The sequence below is a fragment of the Mobula hypostoma genome, chromosome 3 (assembly GCF_963921235.1).
Source record: "Mobula hypostoma chromosome 3, sMobHyp1.1, whole genome shotgun sequence".
Taxonomy (NCBI): Eukaryota; Metazoa; Chordata; class Chondrichthyes; order Myliobatiformes; family Myliobatidae; genus Mobula; species Mobula hypostoma.
The window spans coordinates 207913403-207938064 of NC_086099.1; the positions used below are offsets into that span (position 1 = coordinate 207913403).

Sequence of the window (24662 nt, forward strand, 5' to 3'; positions counted from 1 at the left end):
AATCTTCAATCCATTCTGTTAACGTCATTGACTCCTATCCTTGTCAGCAGCCCTGTGGGTGACAAACCTGCTGACTGTCTTATTAATCAAGTACTTCTGAGTACCCTAAAATTTCATCCTTAATGGACTGTAAAATCACCAGGATCAGGCTAACCAGTTTAAAATTTCCTGATTTTCCTCTCTTCCTTCTTAATCAGTGGTGTCATATTTGTGATTTTTCAGTCCTTTGGGACCCTGACTCCCGTCATTCTTGAAAGACCACTACTAATGCCTTCACAATCTCTTCAACTACCTCTCAAAACTCTGTGGGGTAGCCCATCTACTCCAGGTGACTTACCTACCTTCAGACCTTTCAGCTTCGCCAACACCTTCTCCCTAGTAATCCACTGCACTCAACTCTGCCCCTCGACTCTCTTTCAAGATATCCAATGATCGCTCTCTTATCCTTAATGTATTTACAAAAACTTTTGGAGTCTTTATATTTTATTGACTGGTTTATCCTCGTATTTCATCTTCCCCTTCCTTGTCGCTTTTTTAGTTGCCCTCTGCTGGCTTTTAAAGTCATCCTAATCCTCTGGCTCTCCACAAATCTTTGCCATGTTGTATGCCTTCTCTCTAGCTCATCACATAATTTTATACAATGTTAAAGTTCTGAACAGCTCAGATGTTATCTATGTCAGGAAACATAATTTCTGATGCTAGGCAAGATGCTGATAATGGCACTTTTCATGTTAAATGAAAATAATTGTAAAACAACCAGTGTTGTGCATCAGCAAAGCAGCGTGACAACAAAGATTTAGGAAGGGTTGAGAAAAATGGTGGTAAGTTGGAGATAGTGAACAGGTTTTGAAAGATATGTTTTCAAGTGGAGGAAATGCCAAATGAAAATACCCAGACTATGATTCATTATAGTCAAATCAGTAAACCTTAATTAAAGAGAAGTCCTAGCATTCTTCCACTTGTTTGAAGTATGAATTTATTTTCTATACTTGTTTTAAAAATATTGTTGCATTACCAGGCTCCTCTGCAGTTTTCGAAATCTTTCCACTGGTTCAGGATCATAACCTGGAATTTTTCTCATATCATTATTCTTCAATGCCAACAAGATTTCCAGCATAAAGCGAATCTAGAAAAGGAAAAGGAGTTGCAATGTAAATTGGTAAGCAATGGATTGTGAGACTATGTTGGTTCATTTGGCTGATCCTAAAGCACACAGAGAAAAAAAATCATTACCTACAGTCCAGCCACTTTCACTATTAAATACTTGGCAATGCCGCTGGTATTATCTGCTTCATTTGCCATTCTGGATAATCCATTCAAAATATTCATGGTACCACTGATGAAATGTTTTATAAATGAGCTGGATTTCATTGCAGTCCAACTCATTATCATTATGATAGTTTTGGCTCTCTTCACAAATGCTGTCTGACTGCTGACTACTTCCAGCTAATTCAACATTTATTTACACTTGATGTTGTCTACGTGAGTTTCAGTAATGTTTTTGAAAAGGTTATTTACTGGTAGGTCAGAAAATTAAAAACCCACAGAATCCAATGGGGGCTGGTAAAATGTATGACAGAAAAGTTGTAACTGCACTGCACAGGGTAATGAGGATATCGCACATAGGGACACTACACTGGAAAAGGTTCGCAATCAGAAAAGTTCTGATTAAGCTGTAGTTGTTCTTTGAAACCAAGAAGCAGAATTATACAGCATGGCAGTAGGCCTTTCAGCCCAACTCATCCAGAGTGACCAAGAGATCTAGAAAATCTTTTCTTGTCTGCCCGCACTTGCCCCGTATCCCACTGAACCATTTACAGTCTATCAATGTAGCTGTCTAAATATGTTTCAAACACTGTAAAAATACCCACCTCTACAGTTTCTTAGGGCAGCTTGTTGTGTAGACCTACCACCCTCTATAACCATATTAACAATTACAGCACGGAAATAGGCCATCTCAGTCCTTCTAGTCCCTGCCGAACTCTTACTTTCACCTAATCCCACCAACCTGCACTCAGCCCATAACCCTCCATTCCTTTCCTGTCCATATGGCTATCCAATTCAACTTTAAACGACAACATCAAACCTGCCTCAACCACTTCTGCTGGAAGCTCGTTCCGCACAGCTACCACACTCTGAGTGAAGTTGTTCCCCCTCATGTTACCCCTAAACTTTTGCCCTTTAACTCTCAACTCATGTCCTCTTGTTTGAATCCCCCCACTCTCAATGGAAAAAGCCTATCCACGTCAACTCTATCTATCCTCCTCATAATTTTAAATACCTCTATCAAGTCCCCCTTCAACCTTCTACGCTCCCAAAGAATAAAGACCCAACACCTTTCTCTGTAATTTAGGAGATGAAACCCAGGTAACATTCTAGTAAATCTTCTCCATACTCTCTCAATTTTGTTGACATCTTTCCTATAATTCAGTGACCAGAACTGTACACAATACTCCAAATTTGGCCTTACCAATGCCTTGTACAATTTCAACATAACATCCCAACTCCTATACTCAATGCTCTGATTTATAAAGGCCAGCATACCAAAAGCTTTCTTCACCACCCTATCCACATGAGATTCCACCTTCAGGGAACTATGCACCATTATTCCTAGATCCCTGTTCTACTGCATTCTTCAATGCCTTATCATTTACCATGTATGTCCTATTTTGATTAGCCCTACCAAAATGTAGCACCTCACATTTATCAGCATTAAACTCCATCTGCCATCTTTCAGCCCACTCTTCCAACTGGCCTAAATCTCATTGTGTGAAAACTGGACAGGTTTCACTCTCTGTGTGGAAGAACCCTCAGGTTCTTTTTAAATCTTTCCCTTCTCATCTTAAATCTATGTTCTGTAGGTTTTCACTCCCCTACTCTGGAAAAAGACTGAATATCCACCTTAACTATGCTCATGATCTTATAAAGCTCTGTAAGATCCCCCCTCAGGCTCCCATACTCTAGGGCAAAGAGACACAGGCTGTCTTGCGTTTCTTTGTAACTGAAGCCCTCCAGTATCAGTACCATCCTAGTGAATCTTTTCTGCACCCTTTCCAGCTTAATGACATCTTTCCTGCAGCTGGGTGACCAGAGCTGTGCACAATACTCCAAGTGTGGGCTTACCTGTTACAACAGGTGTTGACTCTTGTACTCAGTGCTCAGATTAATGAAGGCAAGTGTGCCTAATGCTATCTTCACCACGGTCTACCTATGTTGCCATTTTCAAGAGCTAAAAGCCTGCAGCCCTTGGTCTACGTACTCTACTCGAGGCTGAAGGAGACATAACTGAGGTGTATAAAATTTATGAGACGCCTAGGAAACAAAGATAATAGGGATCAAATGTCTTAAGCAAAGCAGTCAAAAGCAAGCGCCAGAGTCATTTAGCATAGAAAACAGCCCTTCAATCACTAGTTGTCCATGCTAACCATCAAGTACATATCAATGCTACCCCAATTTACTTGGTCCATTGTCTTCTATACATTGGCAATTCAAAGCCTCATCTACATAATTTTTAATGCTCAGTGAGTACCAGTCTCCTTCAACACCCACTCAGGCAGTGCCTTCTAAACAGAAGGACAACAATTGCAGTAGCTTTATGCAACATGGCTAACCCAATTTCAATCTTTTGGCTCTAATGTCAGTAGGGAAGTTACTGGAAAAAACTGAAACAGGATTAATCTGCACTTGTTAAAGCAGGGATTAAATCAAAGGTAGTCAGTGTGGCTTTTGTATTCTGTCTACATTGGTTAATTCACAGCTGGAGTACAGTGTTTCATTCTGGTCTCCATATTGTAGGAAGAGAATGACTGTATTGAAAGATTAGTGTTTGTGTGCTTCTGATTTGGTTTTGAGCTGGTTTGGCACAACATTGTGGGATGAATGCCTGTTCCTGTGCTATACTGTTCCGTGTTATATGTATAGGACAGCTTGCAGAGGAGATTCACCAAGATTCTTCGGTTAGGAGAAGAGACTGGAAAGGCTGGTTTTGCATTCCTTGGAACAAAATAAGCTGAGTTGGACTTAACAGACAAAATTATAATAGGCACAAATAGGGTAAGTAGTAGGAATCCTTTCCTCCCAAAAGAGATACCAAAAACTAGAAAGCAGTGGTGTAAAAAATTTAGGAGATCTGAGGAAGTTGGGCAGTTCTCTAGCGAGCTATTGTATTCTGTTAGGACCCTTGAAATCCCCTTCTTTACCTCCCCTATATCAGTCTGTTGATTCCTCAACTGTTAAACCTGCTAAGGCATCCAATATTCCCTCTTAATGACAACTTATTCTAGAATTTCATCTCCACTTTCTCCAACATACATCCTATCCTACCCAGAAGCAACAGACAATGGAAGGAATAACCATCACTTGATTACCAATATCTCCCTGGTATTAGTGCTGATTTAATCTATGGTGAAGAGTCAGGCCATGTGTTGCTCGTAATTTAACTATTATGCTAATACACCATACAATGGATGGTCATGGATTAGAAAGTTCAATGGACTAGTCATTAAAAATGTTCCTACAAGAGGAGAATGGAATTTTGGAAATTTTGTGAAGTGGCTCACCACGTAATTTTCTAACGCCTCTCTTATTAGTTATAAAAGAAAATCCTTCCTATGCTTTCGAGAGTTTAGCTACACAAAAGAAAGCTGCTCTGACTGCCACTTCACCAACTATCACTCCATTTATAACCAGTATATTATAGCTAGAGTTTGTATTGTCTAGGTTGAACTGGAGCAATTCCATCAAGCTAAAATTGTTACCATCTGTAACCTCTACCAGGTAGAACAAAAGCATCAGATATCCTGGGCAAACCACTAAACATGTTCAGATCTCATTACTGGCAAATTAATTAGGATGTAAATTCTGCTTTGGACTGCATCATGACAATATGTGCTGGACATACATGCTGGCTTTGCTAGCAATACCTACATCTCAAACTTATTGGGCAGCACAGTAGCGTAGCAGATAGTGTAATGCTATTACAACGCTAGCATTGCAGGTTCTGTTCTGCCACTGTAAGTTTGTATGTTCTCCCTATGACTGCACGTTTCCTCTGGGTGCTCTGGTTTCCTCCCACATTCATAAGTTACTTGGTCATAAAGGTATAATTGCATGCTGCAGGCTTGTTGGGCTGGAAGGGCCTGTTACCATGCTGTCTTTCGAAATTAGGGGCTCCCACCCTAGGGCCCATGGACCTCTTAGTTAATGGTAAGGCTCCATGGCATTAAAAAAAAAGGTTGGGAACTCCTGCTCTAAATAAATAAAATACAAAATAAAGCTGGAAAGCAGTGCAAGTTGTGAAGAGAATGCAGGGAAGCTTTAGAGAGAAGATAGAGTGGGCAAGGACATGGCAAACATGAAAAAACTGCAGATGCTGGAAATTCAAAGGAACACACATAAAATGCCGGAGGAACTCAACAGGCCAGGCAGCACCTACAGAAAAGAGTAAACAGTTGACATTTCAGGCCCAGACCCTTCAGCAGGATTGGAAAGGAAGAGAAGATAGAATAAGGTGGTGGGGGGAGGGGAGGAAGAATGAATAAAGCAATAGTTACTTTATTGATCCCAAAGGAAATTACAGTGTCACAGTAGCATTATAAGTGCAGATATACAAACATTAGAAGAGAAGAAAGAAAGAATAAAAAAGTTACCTTGAACAGTCTAACAGGATGGGATCATCACTTCCCTGGGTATAGATTGCTCATTATAGAGCCTAATGGCCGAGGGTAAGAATGACCTCATATAATGCTCTTTGGAGCAGTGCATTTACCTTAGTCTATTACTAAAACTGCTCCTCTGTTTAACTTCGGTGGCATGCAAAGGGTGAGAAACATTGTCCAGGATTTTCTGTAGGGTTCACCTGCAGCCTCCAGTGTGCCCAGTTTGACTACTATAATAGAGCCAGCCTTTCTAATCAGTTTATTGAGCCTGTTGGGCCCCAGCATACCACTGCATAGGAGATTGTGCTGGTGACAACAGAACATGTGAACGAGAGGCTTGCATACTCCAAAGAACCTTAGCCTCCTCAGAAAGTAGAGGCGACCCCGGCTCCTCTTGTACATAGCCTCTGTGTTGGCGCACCACTCAAGTCTGTCATCCATGTGCACTCCCAGGTACTTGTAGGTCCTCACCATCAATAGTAACAGGGAGCAGTGCAGGCTTGGTCTTCCTAAAGTCTATCACTATCTCCTTTTCTTACTGATGTTGAGCTGCAGATGATTCAGCTTGCACCATTTGACAAAGTCCTCCACCAGGGTCCTGTATTCATACTCCCATCCTCCCTTTATACACCCAATTATTGATGAGTCATCAAAGAATTTCAGCAGATGACATGACTCAGTGTTGTATCTTAAAGTCTGAGGTATACAGGGTACATAGGAAGGGAGCCAATATAGTCCCCCATGGGGCCCTGGTGCTGCTTATAGCAATGTCTAACATACAGCTCTGAAGCCACACAAATTGTGGTCTACATAGAAAATAGGTGAAGTAGGCCATTTGGCCCTTCGAGCCTGCACCACCATTCAGTATGATCATGGCTGATCATCCAACTCAGAACCCTGTACCTGCCTTCTCTCCATACCCCCCAATCCCTTTAGCCACAAGGGCTATATCTAACTCCCTCTTATGTATAGCCAATGAACTGGCCTCAACTGTTTCCTGTGGCAGAGAATTCCACAGATTCACCACTCTCTGTGTGAAGAAGTTTTTCCTAATCTCGGTCCTAAAAGGCTTCCCCTTTATCCTCAAACTGTGACCCCTCGTTCTGGACTTCCCCAACATCAGGAACAATCTTCCTGCTTCTAGCCTGTCCAATCCCTTCAGAATTTTATACGTTTCAATAAGATCCCCCCTCAATCTTCTAAACTCCAGCGAGTATAAGCCTAGGCGATCCAGTCATTCTTCATATGAAAGTCCTGCCATCCCAGGAATCAATCTGGTGAACCTTCTTTGTACCCCCTCTATGGCAAGAATGTCTTTCCTCAGATTAGGGGACCAAAACTGCACACAATACTCCAGCTGTGGTCTCACCAAGGCCTTGTACAACTGCAGTAGAACCTCCCTGCTCCTGTACTCGAGTCCTCTAGCTATGTATGCCAGCATACCATTCGCCTTTTTCACCACCTGCTGTACCTGCATGCCCACTTTCAATGACTGGTTTACAATGACACCCAGGTCTCATTGCACCTCCCCTTTTCCTAATCGGCCACCATTCAGATAATAATCTGTTTTCCTGCTCTTGCCTCCAAAGTGGATAACCTCACATTTATCCACATTAACTTGCATCTGCCATGAATTTGTCCACTCACCTAACCTATCGAAGTCACCTTGCATCCTCTTAGCATCCTCCTCACAGCTAACACTGCCACCCAGCTTCGTGTCATCCGCAAACTTGGAGATGCTGCATTTAATTCCCTCATCCAAGTTATTAATATATATTGTAAACAACTGGGGTCCCAGCACTGAGCCTTGCGGTACCCCACTAGTCACTGCCTACCATTCTGAAAAGGTTCCGTTTATTCCCACTCTTTGTTTCCTGTCTGCCAACCAGTTCTCTATCCACATCAATACCATACCCCCAATACCGTATGCTTTAAGTTTGCGCACCAATCTCCTGTGTGGGACCTTGTCAAAAGCCTTTTGAAAATCCAAATATACCACATCCACTGGTTCTCCCCTATCCACTCTACTAGTTACATCCTCAAAAAATTCTATAAGGTTCGTCAGACATGATCTTCCTTTCACAAAACCATGCTGACTTTGTCCGATGATTTCACCGCTTTCCAAATGTGCTGTTATCACATCTTTGATAACTGACTCTAGCATTTTCCCCACCACCGATGTCAGGCTCACCGGTCTATAATTCCCCGGTTTCTCTCTTCCTCCTTTTTTAAAAAGCGGGGTTACATTAGCCACCCTCCAATCCTCAGGAACTAATCCAGACTCTAAAGAGTTTTGAAAAATTATCACTAATGCATCCACTATTTCTTTGGCTACTTCCTTAAGCACTCTGGGATGCAGACCATCTGGCCCTGGGGATTTATCTGCCTTTAATCCCTTCAATTTACCCAACACCACTTCCCTACTAACATGTTTTTCCCTCGTTCCTCCATCTCACTAGACCCTCAGTCCCCTACTATTTCCGGAAGAATACTTATGTCCTCCTTAGTGAAGACAGAACCAAAGTAGTTATTCAATTGGTCTGCCATGTCCTTGTTCCCCATGATCAATTCACCTGTTTCTGACTGCAAGGGACCTACATTTGTGTTAACCAATCTTTTTCTTTTCACATATCTATAAAAGCTTTTACAGTCAGTTTTTATATTCCTTGCCAGCTTTCTCTCATAATTTTTTTCCCCTTTCCTAATTAAGCCCTTTGTTCTCCTCTGCTGGACTCTGAATTTCTCCAAGTCCTCAGGTGAGCCACTTTTTCTGGCTAATTTGTATGTTTCTTCTTTGGAATTGATAATATCCCTAATTTCCCTTGTCAGCCACGGGTGCACTACCTTCCCTGGTTTTGCAAAACTAGGATGAACAATTGTTGTAGTTCATCCATGCGATCTTTAAATGCTTGCCATTGCATATCCACTGTCAACCCTTTAAGTATCATTTGCCAGACTATCTTAGATAATTCACATCTCATACCTTCAAAGTTACCCTTCTTTAAGTTCAGAACCTTTGTTTCTGAATTAAGTATGTCACTCTCCATCTTAATGAAGAATTCCACCATATTATGGTCACGCTCACCCAAGGTGCCTCGCACGACAAGATTGCTAATTAACCCTTCCTCATTGCTCAATACCCAGTCGAGAATAGCCTGCTCTCCAGTTGGTTCCTCAACATGTTGGTTCAGAAAACCATCCCGCATACATTCCAAGAAATCCTCTTCCTCAGCACCCTTACCAATTTGGTTCACCCAATCCATATGTAGATTGAAGTCATCCATTATAACTGCTGTTCCCTTATTGCATGCATTTCTAATTTCCTGTTTAATGCCATCCCCAACCTCACTGCTACTGTTGGGTGGCCTGTACACAACTCCCACCAGCATTTTCTGCCCCTTAGTGTTATGCAGCTCTACCCATATCAATTCCACATCCTCCAGGCTAATGTCCTTCCTTTCTATTGCGTTAATCTCCTCTCTAGCCAGCAACGCTACCCCACCTCCTTTTCTTTCATGTCTATCCCTCTTGAATATTGAATATCCCTGAATGTTGAGCGCCCATCCTTGGTCTCCCTGGAGCTACGTCTCTGTGATCCCAACTATATCATATTCATTAATAACTATCTGCACATTCAATTCATCCACCTTTTACAAATGCTCCTTGCATTGACACACAAAGCCTTCAGGCTTGTTTTTACAACACTCCTAGCCCTTATACAATTATGTTGAAAAGTGGTCCTTTTTGATTTTTGCCCTGGATTTGCCGGCCTGCCACTTTTACTTTTCACCTTACTACTTTCTGCTTCTACCCTCATTTTACACCTCTCTGTCTCTCTGCACTTGTTCCCATCCCCCTGCCACATTAGTTTATATCGTCCTGAACAACAGTAGCAAACACTCCCCCTAGGACATTGGTTCCAGCCCAGCCCAGGTGCAGACCGGTCCCACCTCCTCCAGAACTGGTTCCAATGCCCCAGAAATTTGAATCCCTCCCCTTTGCACCATTTTTCTAGCCACATACTCATTCAAGTCAATCAGGTAGTCCATTATCCAGGATATAATGGAACTGCATTCAACAAAGCTTTTCCCCCCAGCATTGAAAGCTGTATGGCATTGAAGGTGTTTGAGAAATCAAATAACATGAGCCTTGCTAATGCAAATGGGAGCAGGCTCTGTTCAGTAGGTAGATGTCAGCATCGCTGACTCCAATGTGCTCCTGGTAGGCAAACTGTAGGGGATTGAGGGCTAACCTGACAAGGGGTTGGAGGTGAGCCAGGACTGCATCTCTAGGGTCTTCATGATGTGTGAGTCACGGCCACTGGATGAAACTGTGAGATGGTGAGGGGGTGAAGTAAAGGGAAATTGATTGGCGAAAGAAATAAAGGGCTGGAGAAGGGGGAGACTGATAGGAAAGGACAGAAGACCATGAAGGGGAAGAGGAGGAGCACCAGAGGGAGGTGATGGGCAATAAAGGAGATAAGTTGAGAGGAGACGGGGATGGTGAAGGAGAGGAGGTGGGGCGCAGTTACCAGAAATTCAAGACAAGGCAGCTGGAATATAAAGGCAAGATAATCCATTTTGCATCAGAGGTAGAAAGATTAAAATTATGGGAGGCATGAACTGGGTAGATAGTCAGAGTCTTTTTGGCCGAGACTACAAATGTCAAATAGAAAGGGACATAACTTTAAGTTAAGAGGGGAAAGTTAAATGGAGATTTGCAATGTTGTGGTGTGCAGACCTAAGCACACAAAGCATGAACCATTGAAAATTAACATGTAATCAACAAGCAATCAAAATAAGCAAACAGCAAAATGACTGCACTTGCTTGTAGGATAAACAGTAATTATAGCCATGTGTGGATTGCAATGTTAAAGACATTAAACATTACCAATGCCAGACATAAATGGGTTAATCCATGGTACAAGGACATTAAGGAAGAGATAAAGGTGACAAAGGTCAGTTACAACATTAGATAACACAGCAGCAGTAAGGGGTGGTGGGGGGGGGTGACATTTCCTCTAATTTGCACAGCAAAATTAATAGCCATAAACATGAGGTTGAGGTATCTACTGTCAATTTAGGAGACTATGGTATCGCAAGAATTTCCCCCCACTAAAGCTTGAATGAAAGCTCAATCATAAACTCTGAGGACTTATCACTGGTCATTATCCTACTGAAACCTTTATTACAAAATTCATGAGTACAAGAGTCAATTACCTGCAATCTGGTTGAGAAAGTTAGCACCTAGAAAATCTGTGTTCCTACAGAAGGAAGGACACACTTACAAGGCAGCAAGTGTAAAGAGGATCACCAGGTTGATTCCTCTAATGGATTTGGAGTGGGGGAAGGGTTGGTTGTGGACCGAGATGAAAAGATATTTCTTCACATAAATTCAACCCAGTACATCATGGCTAAACCCTCCCAAACATCTACATGAAACACTGTTGTAAGAAAGCAGCATCCATTATCATAGATCCTCACCATTCAGGTCAAGCTCTTTTTTGCTACTGCCATTTGGTAGAAGGTACAAGTGCCTCAGGACTTGCACCAGCAGGTTCAAGAACAGCTATTTACCCTCAATAATGAGCCTCTTGAACAAGAGGATAACTACACTCAGCTATTGAGATGTTCCCACAGCTAAGGATCACATGTTAAGGATTCTGTCTTGTAACTTCATGCTCTGGTTATTGGTATTTATTTATATTTGCATTTGCACTTGCAGAGTCTCTTGTCTTCTAGGCTCTATTTGCTCTTTCATTGATCCTGTTAAAAATAATCCTGATAATAAATTTTACTTTGAACTTTGAAGCAGTAAATCTTGGGGAATTTTCTTCAAGCACAGTTATTTTCAAGACCTTTGATGTTAAGGTAATTGCAGGACATTGAGATATTGCAATACTGTAGGGAAATGATTGGCCAAGAGAATTTGAATGATGGAGTTGGCAATAGAACGGGGATTGGATTATAACTGTCATATGTACCAAAGAACAGTGAAAAACCTGTCTTACAGATCAATTCATTACACAGTATACTGAAGTAATACAAGGTAAAACAATAACAGGATGCACAATAAAGTGCAACAGCTACAGCGAAAGTGCAGTGCAGGCTGACAATAAAGTGTAAGATCATAATTGGTAGACTGTTATGTCAAGAGTCCAACTTAGCACAGTAGTGAACCATTCAATAGTCTCATAACAGCAGGGTAGAAGACATCTACGCAGCCAAATAGCATACCTCTGTTCTAAGCATATACAGTGGATTCTGGTTAATTGGGCCATCGATTAATCGGACCAGACGCTTATTTAGTACACATCAAGGAACAAAAACTAATCAAGAAACTAGCCAGGATTCCCCTCATTTATTTGGGACACTATGTCACTTAATTGGGACAGGAGATTGTTGTTGAACAGTTTTGAAATAGCATCAGTTGGTTATGTTTGTGTTCAAAGACCAGTTACTTTATCATTGATAGTTGGCAAGAAGTAAGCAGTAAGATAATTCAGACAACAGGAATTCTGCAGATGCTGGAAATTCAAGCAACACACATCAAAGTTGCTGGTGAACGCAGCAGGCCAGGCAGCATCTCTAGGAAGAGGTGCAGTTGACGTTTCAGGCCGAGACCCTTCGTCAGGACTAACTGAAGGAAGAGTGAGTAAGAGATTTGAAAGTTGGAGGGGGAGGGGGAGATCCAAAATGATAGGAGAAGACAGGAGGGGGAAGGATGGAGCCAAGAGCTGGACAGGTGATAGGCAAAAGGGATACGAGAGGATCATGGGACAGGAGGTCCGGGAAGAAAGATGGGGGGGGGGAACCAGAGGATGGGCAAGGGGTATATTCAGAGGGACAGAGGGAGAAAAAGGAGAGTGAGAGAAAGAATGTGTGTATAAAAATAAGTAACAGATGGGGTACGAGGGGGAGGTGGGGCATTAGCGGAAGTTAGAGAAGTCGATGTTCATGCCATCAGGTTGGAGGCTACCCAGACGGAATATAAGGTGTTGTTCCTCCAAACTGAGTGTGGCTTCATCTTTACAGTAGAGGAGGCCATGGATAGACATGTCAGAATGGGAATGGAATGTGGAATTAAAATGTGTGGCCACTGGGTGATCCTGCTTTCTCTGGTATTCAGCAAAGCGGTCTCCCAGTCTGCGCCGGGTCTCGCCAATATATAAAAGGCCACATCGGGAGCACTGGACGCAGTATATCACCCAAGCCGACTCACAGAGTGTTGCCTCACCTGGAAGGACTGTTTGGGGCCCTGAATGGTGGTAAGGGAGGAAGTGTAAGGGCATGTGTAGCACTTGTTCCACTTACACGGATAAGTGCCAGGAGGGAGCTCAGTGGGGAGGGATGGGGGGGACGAATGGACAAGGGAGTCGCGTAGGGAGCGATCCCTGCGGAATGCGGGGGGGGGGGGAGGGAAAGATGTGCTTAGTGGTGGGATCCCGTTGGAGGTGGCGGAAGTTACGTTGGACCCGGAGGCTGGTGGGGTGGTAGGTGAGGACCAGGGGAACCCTATTCCTAGTGGGGTGGCGGGATAATTCAGAACTGATTTGCTCACAGCAATTTCAAGCATTCAGGCTTGGAGATGACAGAAATGGCTGGGACTGAAAATGAAACAATTTCACTACTTGAATAAGTTAAGAACTATGAAAAATTAAGGTAGCCCATTATTTGTACTAGGTGTCTGCGTTGAGTTTTTTTTCCATTATAGCAATCAAAAGAACACTGCAGTGTACACCGGATGAATTCTTCCATCGAAAACGGAGTTTTATAGCACTGTAGTAGAATTGGTAGTGTTCTAATTTGTTCTGTATTTTATTTAAGTACATAATATGTTACTTAGTGAAATGGTAGTTTGTCTTTTTAATATCTTTTTAACCATTTCCATGAAATTTCAGCTATTTGGGACAGCTGCTTAATTGGACCAAAATGATGTGTCCCAATTTTACCAGAGTCCACTGCAATTCTTTTCATTCCAAGCAATTCAGGTCAAATCTACTGTAGCTAAATGGAAAATTGAAGATCCTTCATTTTATCCTTGATCTACATTAATGTCAATTATCATTTCCCCAATTTCTGATTAGTTTCTCAATGGTATAACTAAATTGGGAACTTAAAAAATGAACTTCAAAGCTTGAAATATACTTTAATTTCATAATGGTAGGTGTAATGCTCCTGTTACATTTTTAAACCAATGCTAAGATTGCTAGTCTTTTAATGAACTATGAAAATTTGAAACCTTTCTTACCCTGGTCTGGTCATGAAACTGTTTCCCATCAGTATTAACTTTTCTTTGAGCTTCTAAGATAAATTCTTTCAATGCTATAGCATCATCTTTCCGAAGAGCAAATCCCACGTGCTTCAATAAGAAAAGTGTTAGTTCAATGTCTTTTTCTTTAAAGCCGTCTATAAGTTTTCTCAGAATATCAAACACTAACATGGAGTGTATTACGTGGAAGTTGTAAAAGTGTGCAATCAAATTGATTAGATTATCAGATTCCTTTCCTTCACCAACACTTTTAGAATGTTCTTCAAATTTCTTTACCACTGCCTCCAAAACATGTGCTCCAACCTGTAAAACAAAAAGGCAACAATCTTGTACCTATAATTCTAATACAACAAATTAGAGCTCAAAATTCATGATCATGAGTAAAAAAGACAAAATTTATGCTGACCTTCAGATAACTCACAGCATGATATAACCACCAAGTATTTAAATTAGACGATAATTGTTACCATTCATTGTTATCATACAGTAACAATACGCAAGGAATATTCTCAGGAGCAACAATGAACTAAGTGACCAATTTTATAAATGCTTGTAGATGTAGATTCAAGAACAAAGGATACCAACAGAACTGCTATATTTTCTTTATTGATGTTACAGAATCTCTGATATCCACTTAAGCTTGTTAACAGGATCTAGACTAAAGTCCTCATTTAAAATTATCGCAGTGTTTCAGTACTGCATTGAGGTACCGGTGTAGGTCAGGGGTGGGGAAACTTTGAGAGCTTATGCCCAAATAGCATGAATTAAAAAATCTGCCACATGCCATGCTAATTTTGGGCAGAGATTATTTTTGATGAATTAGTAACAATAATTATAGACTTTAAGGAAAAATGAGTTCTATTGCTTATTTACGTGCACACATTGTTTTACTATTTAAAAAACTATAATAGATTCAGATGGAAATAAATGAAGCATTTTAGAAAACCTGTTCAAAATTTATTAATATTAACCTTTCAAGAAAACAATTGAAACTTAAATTATTTCTAAACAGTAAGTAACACACACATGCTGGAGGAACTCAGTAGTCAAGCAGCATCTATGGAAAAGAGTAAACTCACAATGTTTCGGGCTGAGAAGGAAGGGGGAAGATGCCAGAATAAAAAGGTGAGAGGAGGGGAAGGAGGCTAGCTGGAAGATGATAGGTGAAGCCAGGTGGGTGGGAAAGGTCAAGAGCTGGAAAAAAAAAGACTCTGATAGGAGAGAAGAGTGGACAACAGGAAAAGGGGGGGGAGGAGGGAACCCAGGGGGATGTGATAGGCAGGTGAAGTGTAAAGTCAGAGTGGGTAATAGAGGGGGGTAGGGGAAAGATTTGTTCACCAGGAGAAATCAATATTCATGCCATCAGGTTCGACAGTACCAGATGGAATACAAGGTATTGTTCCCCCATCCTAAGGGTGGACTCATCTTGGCACAAGTGGAGGCCATGGATCAACACATCAGAATGGGAATAGGAACGGGAATTAAAATGTTTGGCCATTGCTAAGTCCTGCTTGTGGCGGACGGTGTAGAGGCGCTTGATGAAGCGGTCCCTCAATTTACGACAGGTCTCACCAATGTAGGAGGTTGCAGCAGAGGCATCGGACACAAAAGACAACTCCATCAGATTCGCAGGTGAAGTCTGGGGCCCTGAAGGGAGGTGAGGAGGAGGTGTATGGGCAGATGTAGCACTCAGGCCACTTGCAGGAATAAGTGCCTGAAGGGAGGTGAGTGGGGAGGGACTAATGGACAAGGGTATCATGATCCTTGCAGACAGCTTGGGGAAAGAGAGAGGTAAAGATATGTTTAATGGTAGCATCCCTTTGGAGATCGTGGAAGTTGCGGAGGATGTGTTGGATGCAGCGGCTGGTAGGGTGGTAGTTAAGGAGAAGAGGGGCTCTATCACTATTATGGCATCAGGAAGATGGGGTGAATGCAAATGTATGGAAAATGGAGAAGACGCTGGTGTGGGCAGCATCAGAACCTTCTTCTTTAAAGAAGGATAACTTTGATGTCCTGGAATAGAAAACTGCATCCTGGGAACAGATGCGGTAGAGGTGAAGAAACTGAAAAAAGGGAATAGCATTTTAACAGGAGATGGTGTGGGAAGAGGTGTAGACGAGCTCTAAATAGTAAGTTTATTTTAACCATCATTTTCGAAATACTGATGTGGAGTGGTTCTGTGAGGACTTCAAATTGTATTGTCAAATGTCATATGTTCTCGCAACTGTCTAGCTGGTGTCAAGTAGGTGAGACATTACCTGTGAAAACATCGCACTGCTCTCTGTAAAAATAATTTGCTGCTTCATTTAGCAATAAAGATATCATGATCTCTCTCTTAATTATGGGTAGGCTTTAAATTGAGAGGCAGCATTGCATGCCCCATGCCAACATTTTTTTGTTTGCCACCCCTGGTGGTCATATCACCCCACTGAATTATTTATAGCTATATAGGTTAGAAATTGTCGCTTTATCTGAAAGTCATGTACCTATAGTTAGAAAAGTGGACAAAAACATACAATTTGAATTATAAGACTTCTATTGATTGGTTAGTCTCTTTGAAAAATAAAATTTCAGAAAATTAACAAAGCATTGGATTTCTAGATCTCTTATTTAACATGATTCAATTTTGTTTTAACCACATAGGAAAAGATCCAGCATTTGGAAACTGCAAGCTTTCACAATCTCTTGCCATGTTTCAAGGTAATGAGAATTCATTTAATGTTGATTAAGCCTTTCACAACCACTAAAGCTATCCGCACTCCTTTCAGTATAGAAAATATGCCACAACTTCCATAGATCTAGAAACCTGTTTAACAAGCTGTAATATTTTTTTAAGCAATCAGAATTGAAAAATGGTTCAACTAAGGGTCATTTTAAATGTACTGCCAAAATAAAATACTTGCACTTTTTCTACAAAAATGTAACTCGATTCCTGAAAATTTCAACTGTGCTGATATGCCAAATTAAAGACAAGGTTTAAAACAAAACAAATATCACACACATAAAGAGTTCATGAGCAATTTGATAGACATCTGAAAAATGAGATTACCTCAATTCCAACATTGTGATGAAGAATGCTAACCAGCAGAACATGCTCCATCATCAGTCTGTTCGGCATCAAGGCTGGTGTGACACAAGCAATTAACAGTACATCGGTTAGGGTCTCATTCATGTCTTTACGACTATTTGTCATGTAAAATTCTTCAAGCTGGCCACTAATAGAGGCCATATTTGGTTCACTCAGTCTGAAAGCAGATAACAATGATTTAATACACTTAACATGAAATACTTGTAAATATCAGTATAATTGAGTATTTATCCAATAGAGTGGTTAGCCTATACAATACTCAGGTACCATTCTAGTATATCTATGCTGCATATCTAACGCTGCTCTCAGTATTATAGATGCAGTCTAACAAGAGCTTTGTTTTACTGGGGTATGGATCCTCTAGTTGTCCATTTACAAATGTAAATTTTCATTAATCTTTATTTTCTGCCATGACATTTTCATGATTTATGAACTCGAACCACAAAGGCACTGTTGATCCGCAATATTTCTGGCATTTCATCATTTAGAAAGAACTACCTTACTACACTCTCGAGAAGATTTTGAACACCATCCCACATTTACTTGTTTAGTGAAACTGAAGCAATTGCCTCTAGTGTTCTGGAGGAAAATATCAAGAGGAGCAGTTTGCAAATTAATATTTCTTCACATTTGAGAGACAAAAGATTTGTATAATTATTCATTACTTAACACACCAAACTTTCAAAGAGATGCTGTTTCCTTTAGAGTATGGAATACAAACTTCATTTGTATATCCAAACCCAATTTAAAAGATAAATTTCTTAGTTCACAGTGGCTGTGTGCTTAGTCATCTGCTTAACTCACTTTATTGTCTGGTTGTCCGCCCTGTTGGTGCAGTGTTTCATTGATTCTTTTATGGTTACTGGATTTATTGAGTATGCCCATAAGAAAACGAATCTCAAGGTTGTTTATCGTGACATAGTGTATATTTATTATCAAAGGACATTTACTTTGAAGTTTTGAAGTTTGAATTTTAACAGCATAGAATGAACTAATCATCTCTTCCCCAGAATAAATCACTAGTTTCACTCCTAGCCACTTTGTAGCCTGGCAAATTCTCGTCTTCATTCTTTGTTTTACATTTTTGCATTAAGCTTTATAATTTTCTTAGCTCTGATTCTATTTGCTGGTGTATTCTGCCTCTTTTCCTTCCCAATACAGTCTGGCTGTCATGTTATGCACAATTCAAGGAATCCCGCCCCCCCGAATATCTCCTCAGTTAAGCCTCTACTTTACAGTCAGAGCATCAGAATGTTATACAGCAAGGGAACAGGCCCTTCATCCTATCTCAAACCTGCTGACCAAATTGTCTGCCTGTGTTTGGCCAATAACCCTCTAAATCTTTCCTATCCACGTACATGATTATATGTCGTATAAACCTGTAATTGTATCAGTCCTACAGCTTCCTCGGGCAGCTTCCCCCATATACCCACCAACCCACATCCCTTTTAAATCTTTTCTGCTAATCTTAACCCTCTGCCCTCTAGTTTTAGACTCCTATGTCACCATTTCTTCTCTAGCTTCCCATAATGCTCTAATATACATGTGGTCAGGCCTGTGATTTATCTATCTTAATAGGTTTCAAATTGCTAGCTCCTCCTCTTTCCTAATGTGAGCACCTCCTACTTTTTATTTGGAATTTTGTAATAACTTTCCATTTCCTTTTTAATCTTTCTCCCCTTTCTGATTCTACCATCTCTTTTCCAACACCACTAAACTCCAATGACGATATTGGTTCCATTCTCATTGAAGTGTAGTACACCTTGTTTGCAGAGGTCCCATCTCCTTCAGAGATTGTCTAAGTTCCTCAGGAATCCAAAGCCTTCATCTCCTATGTCACCTTTCTAGTCAATGCACTAATCTGCTTTATCTTCCTATTCCTGCGCTCAAAACATGTGGCAAAGACATAAACAAATTCTACCAACTTTGTGGTCCTGACCTGTATCTTTTTGTAACTCCCTAAATTCTGCCCATGAAACATTATCTGTCTTTATACCAATGTCGTTGGTATCAATATGAACTACGTTCTCTGGCTGTTCATCATTTCTCTGTAAAGGAAATATAAAGTCTATCTTACAGTCCATCACTTCTTGAAAATATTTCAAACTTAACTGAAAGCTTACTACTTTAGCTTTATGTTATTTAATTAAACAAGTCACATTAGAAATGATTCAGCTTGATAAAACTATTTGATTACACTGGTTATAAAAAAAACAAACTGCAGGTACTAGGAACTTGAAATAACAACTAAAAATGCTGGCAATACTCAGCATGTCAAACAGCATCTGTGGAGAAAGATACAGCTGTCCTACTAACGATTATCAATGTGAAATATTAACGTGTTTTCTTTGCATGTATGCTATGTAATCCAGGTATTTCCAACATTTTCATCTATTTTATACTGAACTGTATGAGAAGACATGTTCAGCATCAAACAATTTCTTCCAGATTAAGCATTTTCTTTACAAAGCAATCCTCAAGGCTCCGAAACATTGTAATGAGTCAATTTATTATGGAAGTTATTGTTCTTTAAGAGTTAATACAATATTTGTCTAATTTCTTGTCATAATTGATTTATAATGCTAATTATCTTAAGAACAAAATATGTTGGAAGCACTTAGCCATTCAGGGAATATCTCCAGATTTAGTAAGACAGAAACAATACTATTAATACAATTAAGTCACTGTGGATCTCAAATGTTTCCAACTTTTTGTCATCTAGAAGGTACTATATACTTCCACATCCTCAGGTGAAATTTGATTGAAACTGAAATGCTTGAAGCAGGCGAGGGGATGGCTTACAACGGACTGCTTGTGGTCGGGGATGGTGTGGTGCCAACATGATTTTGTGCAAGGAAAAACCTGCCTCTTCGATCTTTTTGAATTTTCTGAGGAAACTAATAAAAATGACGAAGGCAAGATGCATAGATGTGACATTCATGGACTTTACTAAGACGTCTGACAAGGTCTCATGTGGTAGGCTGGTCAAGAACATTAGGACACCTAGGATCCCCTTCCTTTCCTGATGAAGGGTCTCGGCCTAAATATCAACTGTTTATTCTCCTCTATATATGCTACCTCACTTGCTGAGCTCCTCCAGTATTTTGTGTGTGTTTCCGGGATCCAAGGTGCTTTGACAAAATTGATTTGATGATAGGATGTACTGGTGGATGGCTGCTTTTCTAACTGGAAATTTATATTCAGAATGTACCAGAGACCAGTGCTGGGACTTTGAAGGGTATCTTATGACTTGGATAAGAATGTTTGTTGTATGATAAGCAAGCTTGCTAATGACATGAAGATTGGTGGAGTTGTAGATAGTGAGGATGCTTGCCCAAGGATATAGATTGCCTATAAAAAGTATTCACCCCTTGTTTTATTGTTTTACAACATTGAATCACAGAGGATTTCATTTGGCTTTTTGACACCAATCAACAGAAAAAGAAACTTTCATGTCAAAGGGAAAACAGATCTCTATGAAGTGATCTAAATTAATTACAATAAGAAACACAAAATAATTGATTGCATAAGTATTCACCCCACCCCACCCTTTAATATGGCACACCAAACCATTGGTTTTAGAGGTCACATAATTAGTTAAATGGAGATCTGTTTTTGGAGACCTGTGTGCAGTCAAGGTGTTTCAAAATACACCTGTATCTGGAAGGTCCAACTGCTGGTGACCACACCAGGAAGGCAAAAGAACACTCCAAGCAACTCTGCGAAAAGGTTACTGAAAAGCACAAGTCAGGAGATGGATACAAGAAAATTTCCAAGTCACTGAACATCCCTTGCCTGCTGCAGTGAAGCATCCTTGGAGTACAGTTAAGTCAATCATCAGGAAATGGAAAGAATATGACACAGCAGGCTGTCCTCAAAAACTGAGTTACTGTGCAAGGGAGCTAGTGAGGCAGGCCACCAAGAAGCTCTGACAACTCTGGAAGAGTTACAAGCTGTAGTGGCTGAGATGGGAGAGACTGCGCATACAACCGTTGCCCAGGTGCTTCATCTACCACAGCTTTTAAGAGAGAGTGGCAAAGAAACGGCCACTGTTGAAAAAAACTCACATGAAATCTTGGCTAGAGTTTGTCAGAAGGCATGTGGGAGACTCCAAAGTCAGTTGCAAGAAGGATTTATGTTCTGATGAAACCAAAATTGAGCTTTTTGGCCATCAGATTAATGCTATGTTTGGCATAAGCCAAACACCACACATCATCAAAACACGCCATTCCTACTGTAAAGCACTGTGGTGGCTGCACCATATTGTGGAGATGCTTCACTGCAGCAGGTCCTGGAAGGATTGTGAAGGTAGAGGGTAAAATGGATGCAGCAAAATACAGGGAAACCCTAGAGGAAAACCTGATGCAGTCTGCAAGAGAACTGCGACTAGGGAGAAGATTTGTTTTCCAGCAAGAGAATGACCCCAAGCATAAAGCCAAAACTATACAGGAATGGCTTAAAAACAACAAAGTTGATGTCCTGGAGTGGCCAAGTCAGAGTCCAGACCTCAATCCAATTGAGAACTTGTGCCTGGACTTGAAGAGGGCTGTTCTCATGATCCCCATGCAATCTAACAGAGCTTGAGCAGTTCTGTAAAGAAGAATGGGGAAAATTTGCAGTGACCAGCTGTGCAAAGCTGAGAGAGACATACCCGCACAGACTGAAGGCTGTAATTGCTGCCAAAGGTGCATCTACTAAATATTGACTTAAAGGGGGTGAATACTTATGCAATTATTTTGTGTTTTATATTTGTAATTAATTTAGATCACTTTGTAGAGATCTGTTTTCACGTTGACACAAGAAAGTCTTTTTCTGTTGATCAGTCGCAAAAAAAAACATGAAAACTTCTACCAAAGGGGTGAATACTTTTTATAGGCACTGTAGAAGGATGAGACTTTGGACATGCAAATCCAGAAATGCCTGAAAATAGGAACACAGCTGAATAGGACAGTGAAGGAAACATTTAGCTTGCTTGTTTTCTTGGGCAGGTATAGAGTATAAGAGTTGTGATATCAATTTGCAGCCATCCAGGCACTGGTTAGGCCACGCTGAGAACACTGTGCAGTCCTGGTCACTACACTATACAAAGGAAGTAACAGCATTAGGAAGACTTCATTCGGGATTCACCAGGATGTTTTATGGAATGCAGGGCTTTAGTTATAAGAAGCAATTAGAAAGGATGAAATTGTTCTCACTGGAGAGCAGAAGGCTAAGTTTTATAAAATAATGAAGGCATAAGTCAGGTAGATAGTGTTCTCTATCTGAAGAAAACTGTTTAAATGAGATCTCAGGGACAGGGATTTCCACAAATATGGCACAAGTTGCCAGAGGAAGTGGTAGATGCAAATACAATCACAGCATTTAAAAACTTTTTCTTTTTTTTTCCTACATGGATAGGAAAGCAGTAGAGGAATATGGACCAAATGCAGGAAAATAAGAAATCTGCATGCAAGTCTTTTTTGCACCCATGCATACAGTACATATATTTATGCATATGACAATAAACTCAACTAAACTCAACAGTTGCAAGATCTGAACACAAAGAGGCAATTCTTATTTCTAAAATAAGATTCTCCACTTTCCAAAAGCACCACTACAAAACGTTCATATCCGTACCTATTCAGAAGTCCTTTTACACTCTTCCTCAGTCTTGCAAGTTCTTCTTTCTTTTTCTCAGTCACAGTTTCAGACAGCTCACGTAACTGTGGAGGTATATATTTTTCCGATACAGTGCCATCATTTGATTTTTCATCCTAAAAGAAATAATTGAACAAACTGTACCAGCTGAAGTGTACTACATTTCACCCTTTATCTCTAGGACACAAGTGAATTTATCTCTCACAGGTATTTACGAAAAAAATTTAATGTCCCAATCCAATAAGAAAAGTCTGCTTTGAAAGACTAGTCTGTAATGGATTGCATATATTGAATTAGATACCCAAATAGCAGAATCATATGGAGATTTATGTTTTGTTTTAGAATTAAATGTTTCATGTATTTTAATATGATCCTTTGTTGAGAATGGATTTCTGACTCAGTATGCAAGCACCTTGTTTGGTTGAGAAGTATAGATCAATTCATTCTTGCCTCCAGTTAGCGAGTCCCATAGGCCTGGCTGTAGAGATGGTACAAATCATCCACTTTCACAGCAAGCACAACTTGCGTAAAGGATGACTTCAGGGGGACCCTCAGGGCATCAAGAACTATCATACGGTCAACCTTCACTAATCCGACCTCCTTCGATAATCTCCACGCAACTGTCATTTCAAATTTCCCGGGCCACCATACCAATCCGCTGCACACTGTTTTGGTTGTGCTACATCTGTTCACGTGTTGGCCCGCTCTTGTAAGTGCAGACAGGCGATTCCTGCTTGTTTTCCTGCATTTATTAATATCATTGGCTCTTTTTTAGCCCCATTTATGGGCCCAGTGAGTAAACGAAATGCACCTCGTGCTGTGAGTGAAAACACCTCACATTATCCATTAAAGATAAGGTCGAACTCTTGAAAAAACTGGACAGTGGTGTATCGGTGAAAAGCTTGTGCGAGTGTTACAACATTGGCTCTTCCACAGTGTACGATATAAAGAAACAGAAAAACTGCTACATTTTTTTGCTGGTAGTGGCTCAAAGAAACAGATTTGCGTAAGAAAAAGAATGAAAGACGGAAGAAGTTCGGAACTAGATAAAGTGCTGATAATGTGGTTTAATCTTCGTGTAAGTGAACCTTCCCAGTGACAAATGGCGTCAAACAAGGCTGTGTTCTTGCCCCGACTCTGTTCAGTATGGTATTCTCTGCCATGCTGACAGATGCCTTCTGTAACTACAAAGAAGGAATCCACGTCAGGTACAGGACTGACGGCAGGTTGTTCAACCTTAGGCGCCTGCAGGCAGTTACAAAGGTGCAAGAGACTGTCATCAGGTAGGAATGGGGTGATAGCACGGATGAATGAGTGGCTGAGGAGATGGTGCAGAGGGTAGAGTTTCAAGTTCTTGGATCATTGGAACCCTTTCTGGGTAAGGGTGACTTGGACAAGAGGGGCAGTTGCACCAGAATCAATATCCTGCCCGGGAGGTTTACTAATGCTACTCAGGTGGGTTTGAACTAGTTTTGCAGGGGCTGGGAACTGGAGGACCAGGTCAGTAAGGAAAGGATCAGACGGGAAGGTAGACGTCAGGAAAACTACAGAAAGGCAAAAATCAAAATAACAGGTATGATGGGTCAGATAGTTTGAAATGATGTATTTTAATGTTACGAGTATTATGGGTAAAGTTGATGAACTTAGAGCATATGGAACTACAATGTTGTGGCCATTACAGAAACTTGGTTGAGAAAGGGGCAGGAATGGGTGGCTAATGTACCTGATTACTGAATTTTTAGAAAACATAAGAGGTGGTAAAAGAGGGGGCAGGGGTTATTGAAGGAGACAAGAGACGAGATTGCTGGGGCCTTGACTAGTATCTTCGTGTCCTCTCTAGGCACAGGGCTGACAAGTGGCTGATGTTGTACCTCTATTTAAGAGAGGAACAAGGGAAAATCCTGGAAACTATAGACCAGTGAGTCTCACGTCAGTTGTTGGGAAACTGCTGAAGAAAATTCTTAGGAGTAGGATATATGAGCATTTGGAAATCCATGGCCTAATTAGGG

General features: G+C 40.7%; 1 protein-coding gene across 1 annotated transcript in view; it reads right to left on the reverse strand.

Moving 5' to 3' along the window:
- nom1 (nucleolar protein with MIF4G domain 1) overlaps window positions 1-24662 on the reverse strand; it is a 67164-nt gene that overhangs the window by 39134 nt on the left and 3368 nt on the right. The window contains exons 2-5 of the mRNA XM_063044421.1: window positions 22633-22769; window positions 16978-17173; window positions 13908-14231; window positions 1016-1126 (exon numbers count right to left, since the gene is read on the reverse strand). Of these exons, the coding sequence (XP_062900491.1) occupies window positions 1016-1126; window positions 13908-14231; window positions 16978-17173; window positions 22633-22769 (768 nt within the window). The remainder of the gene's footprint in view (window positions 1-1015; window positions 1127-13907; window positions 14232-16977; window positions 17174-22632; window positions 22770-24662) is intronic.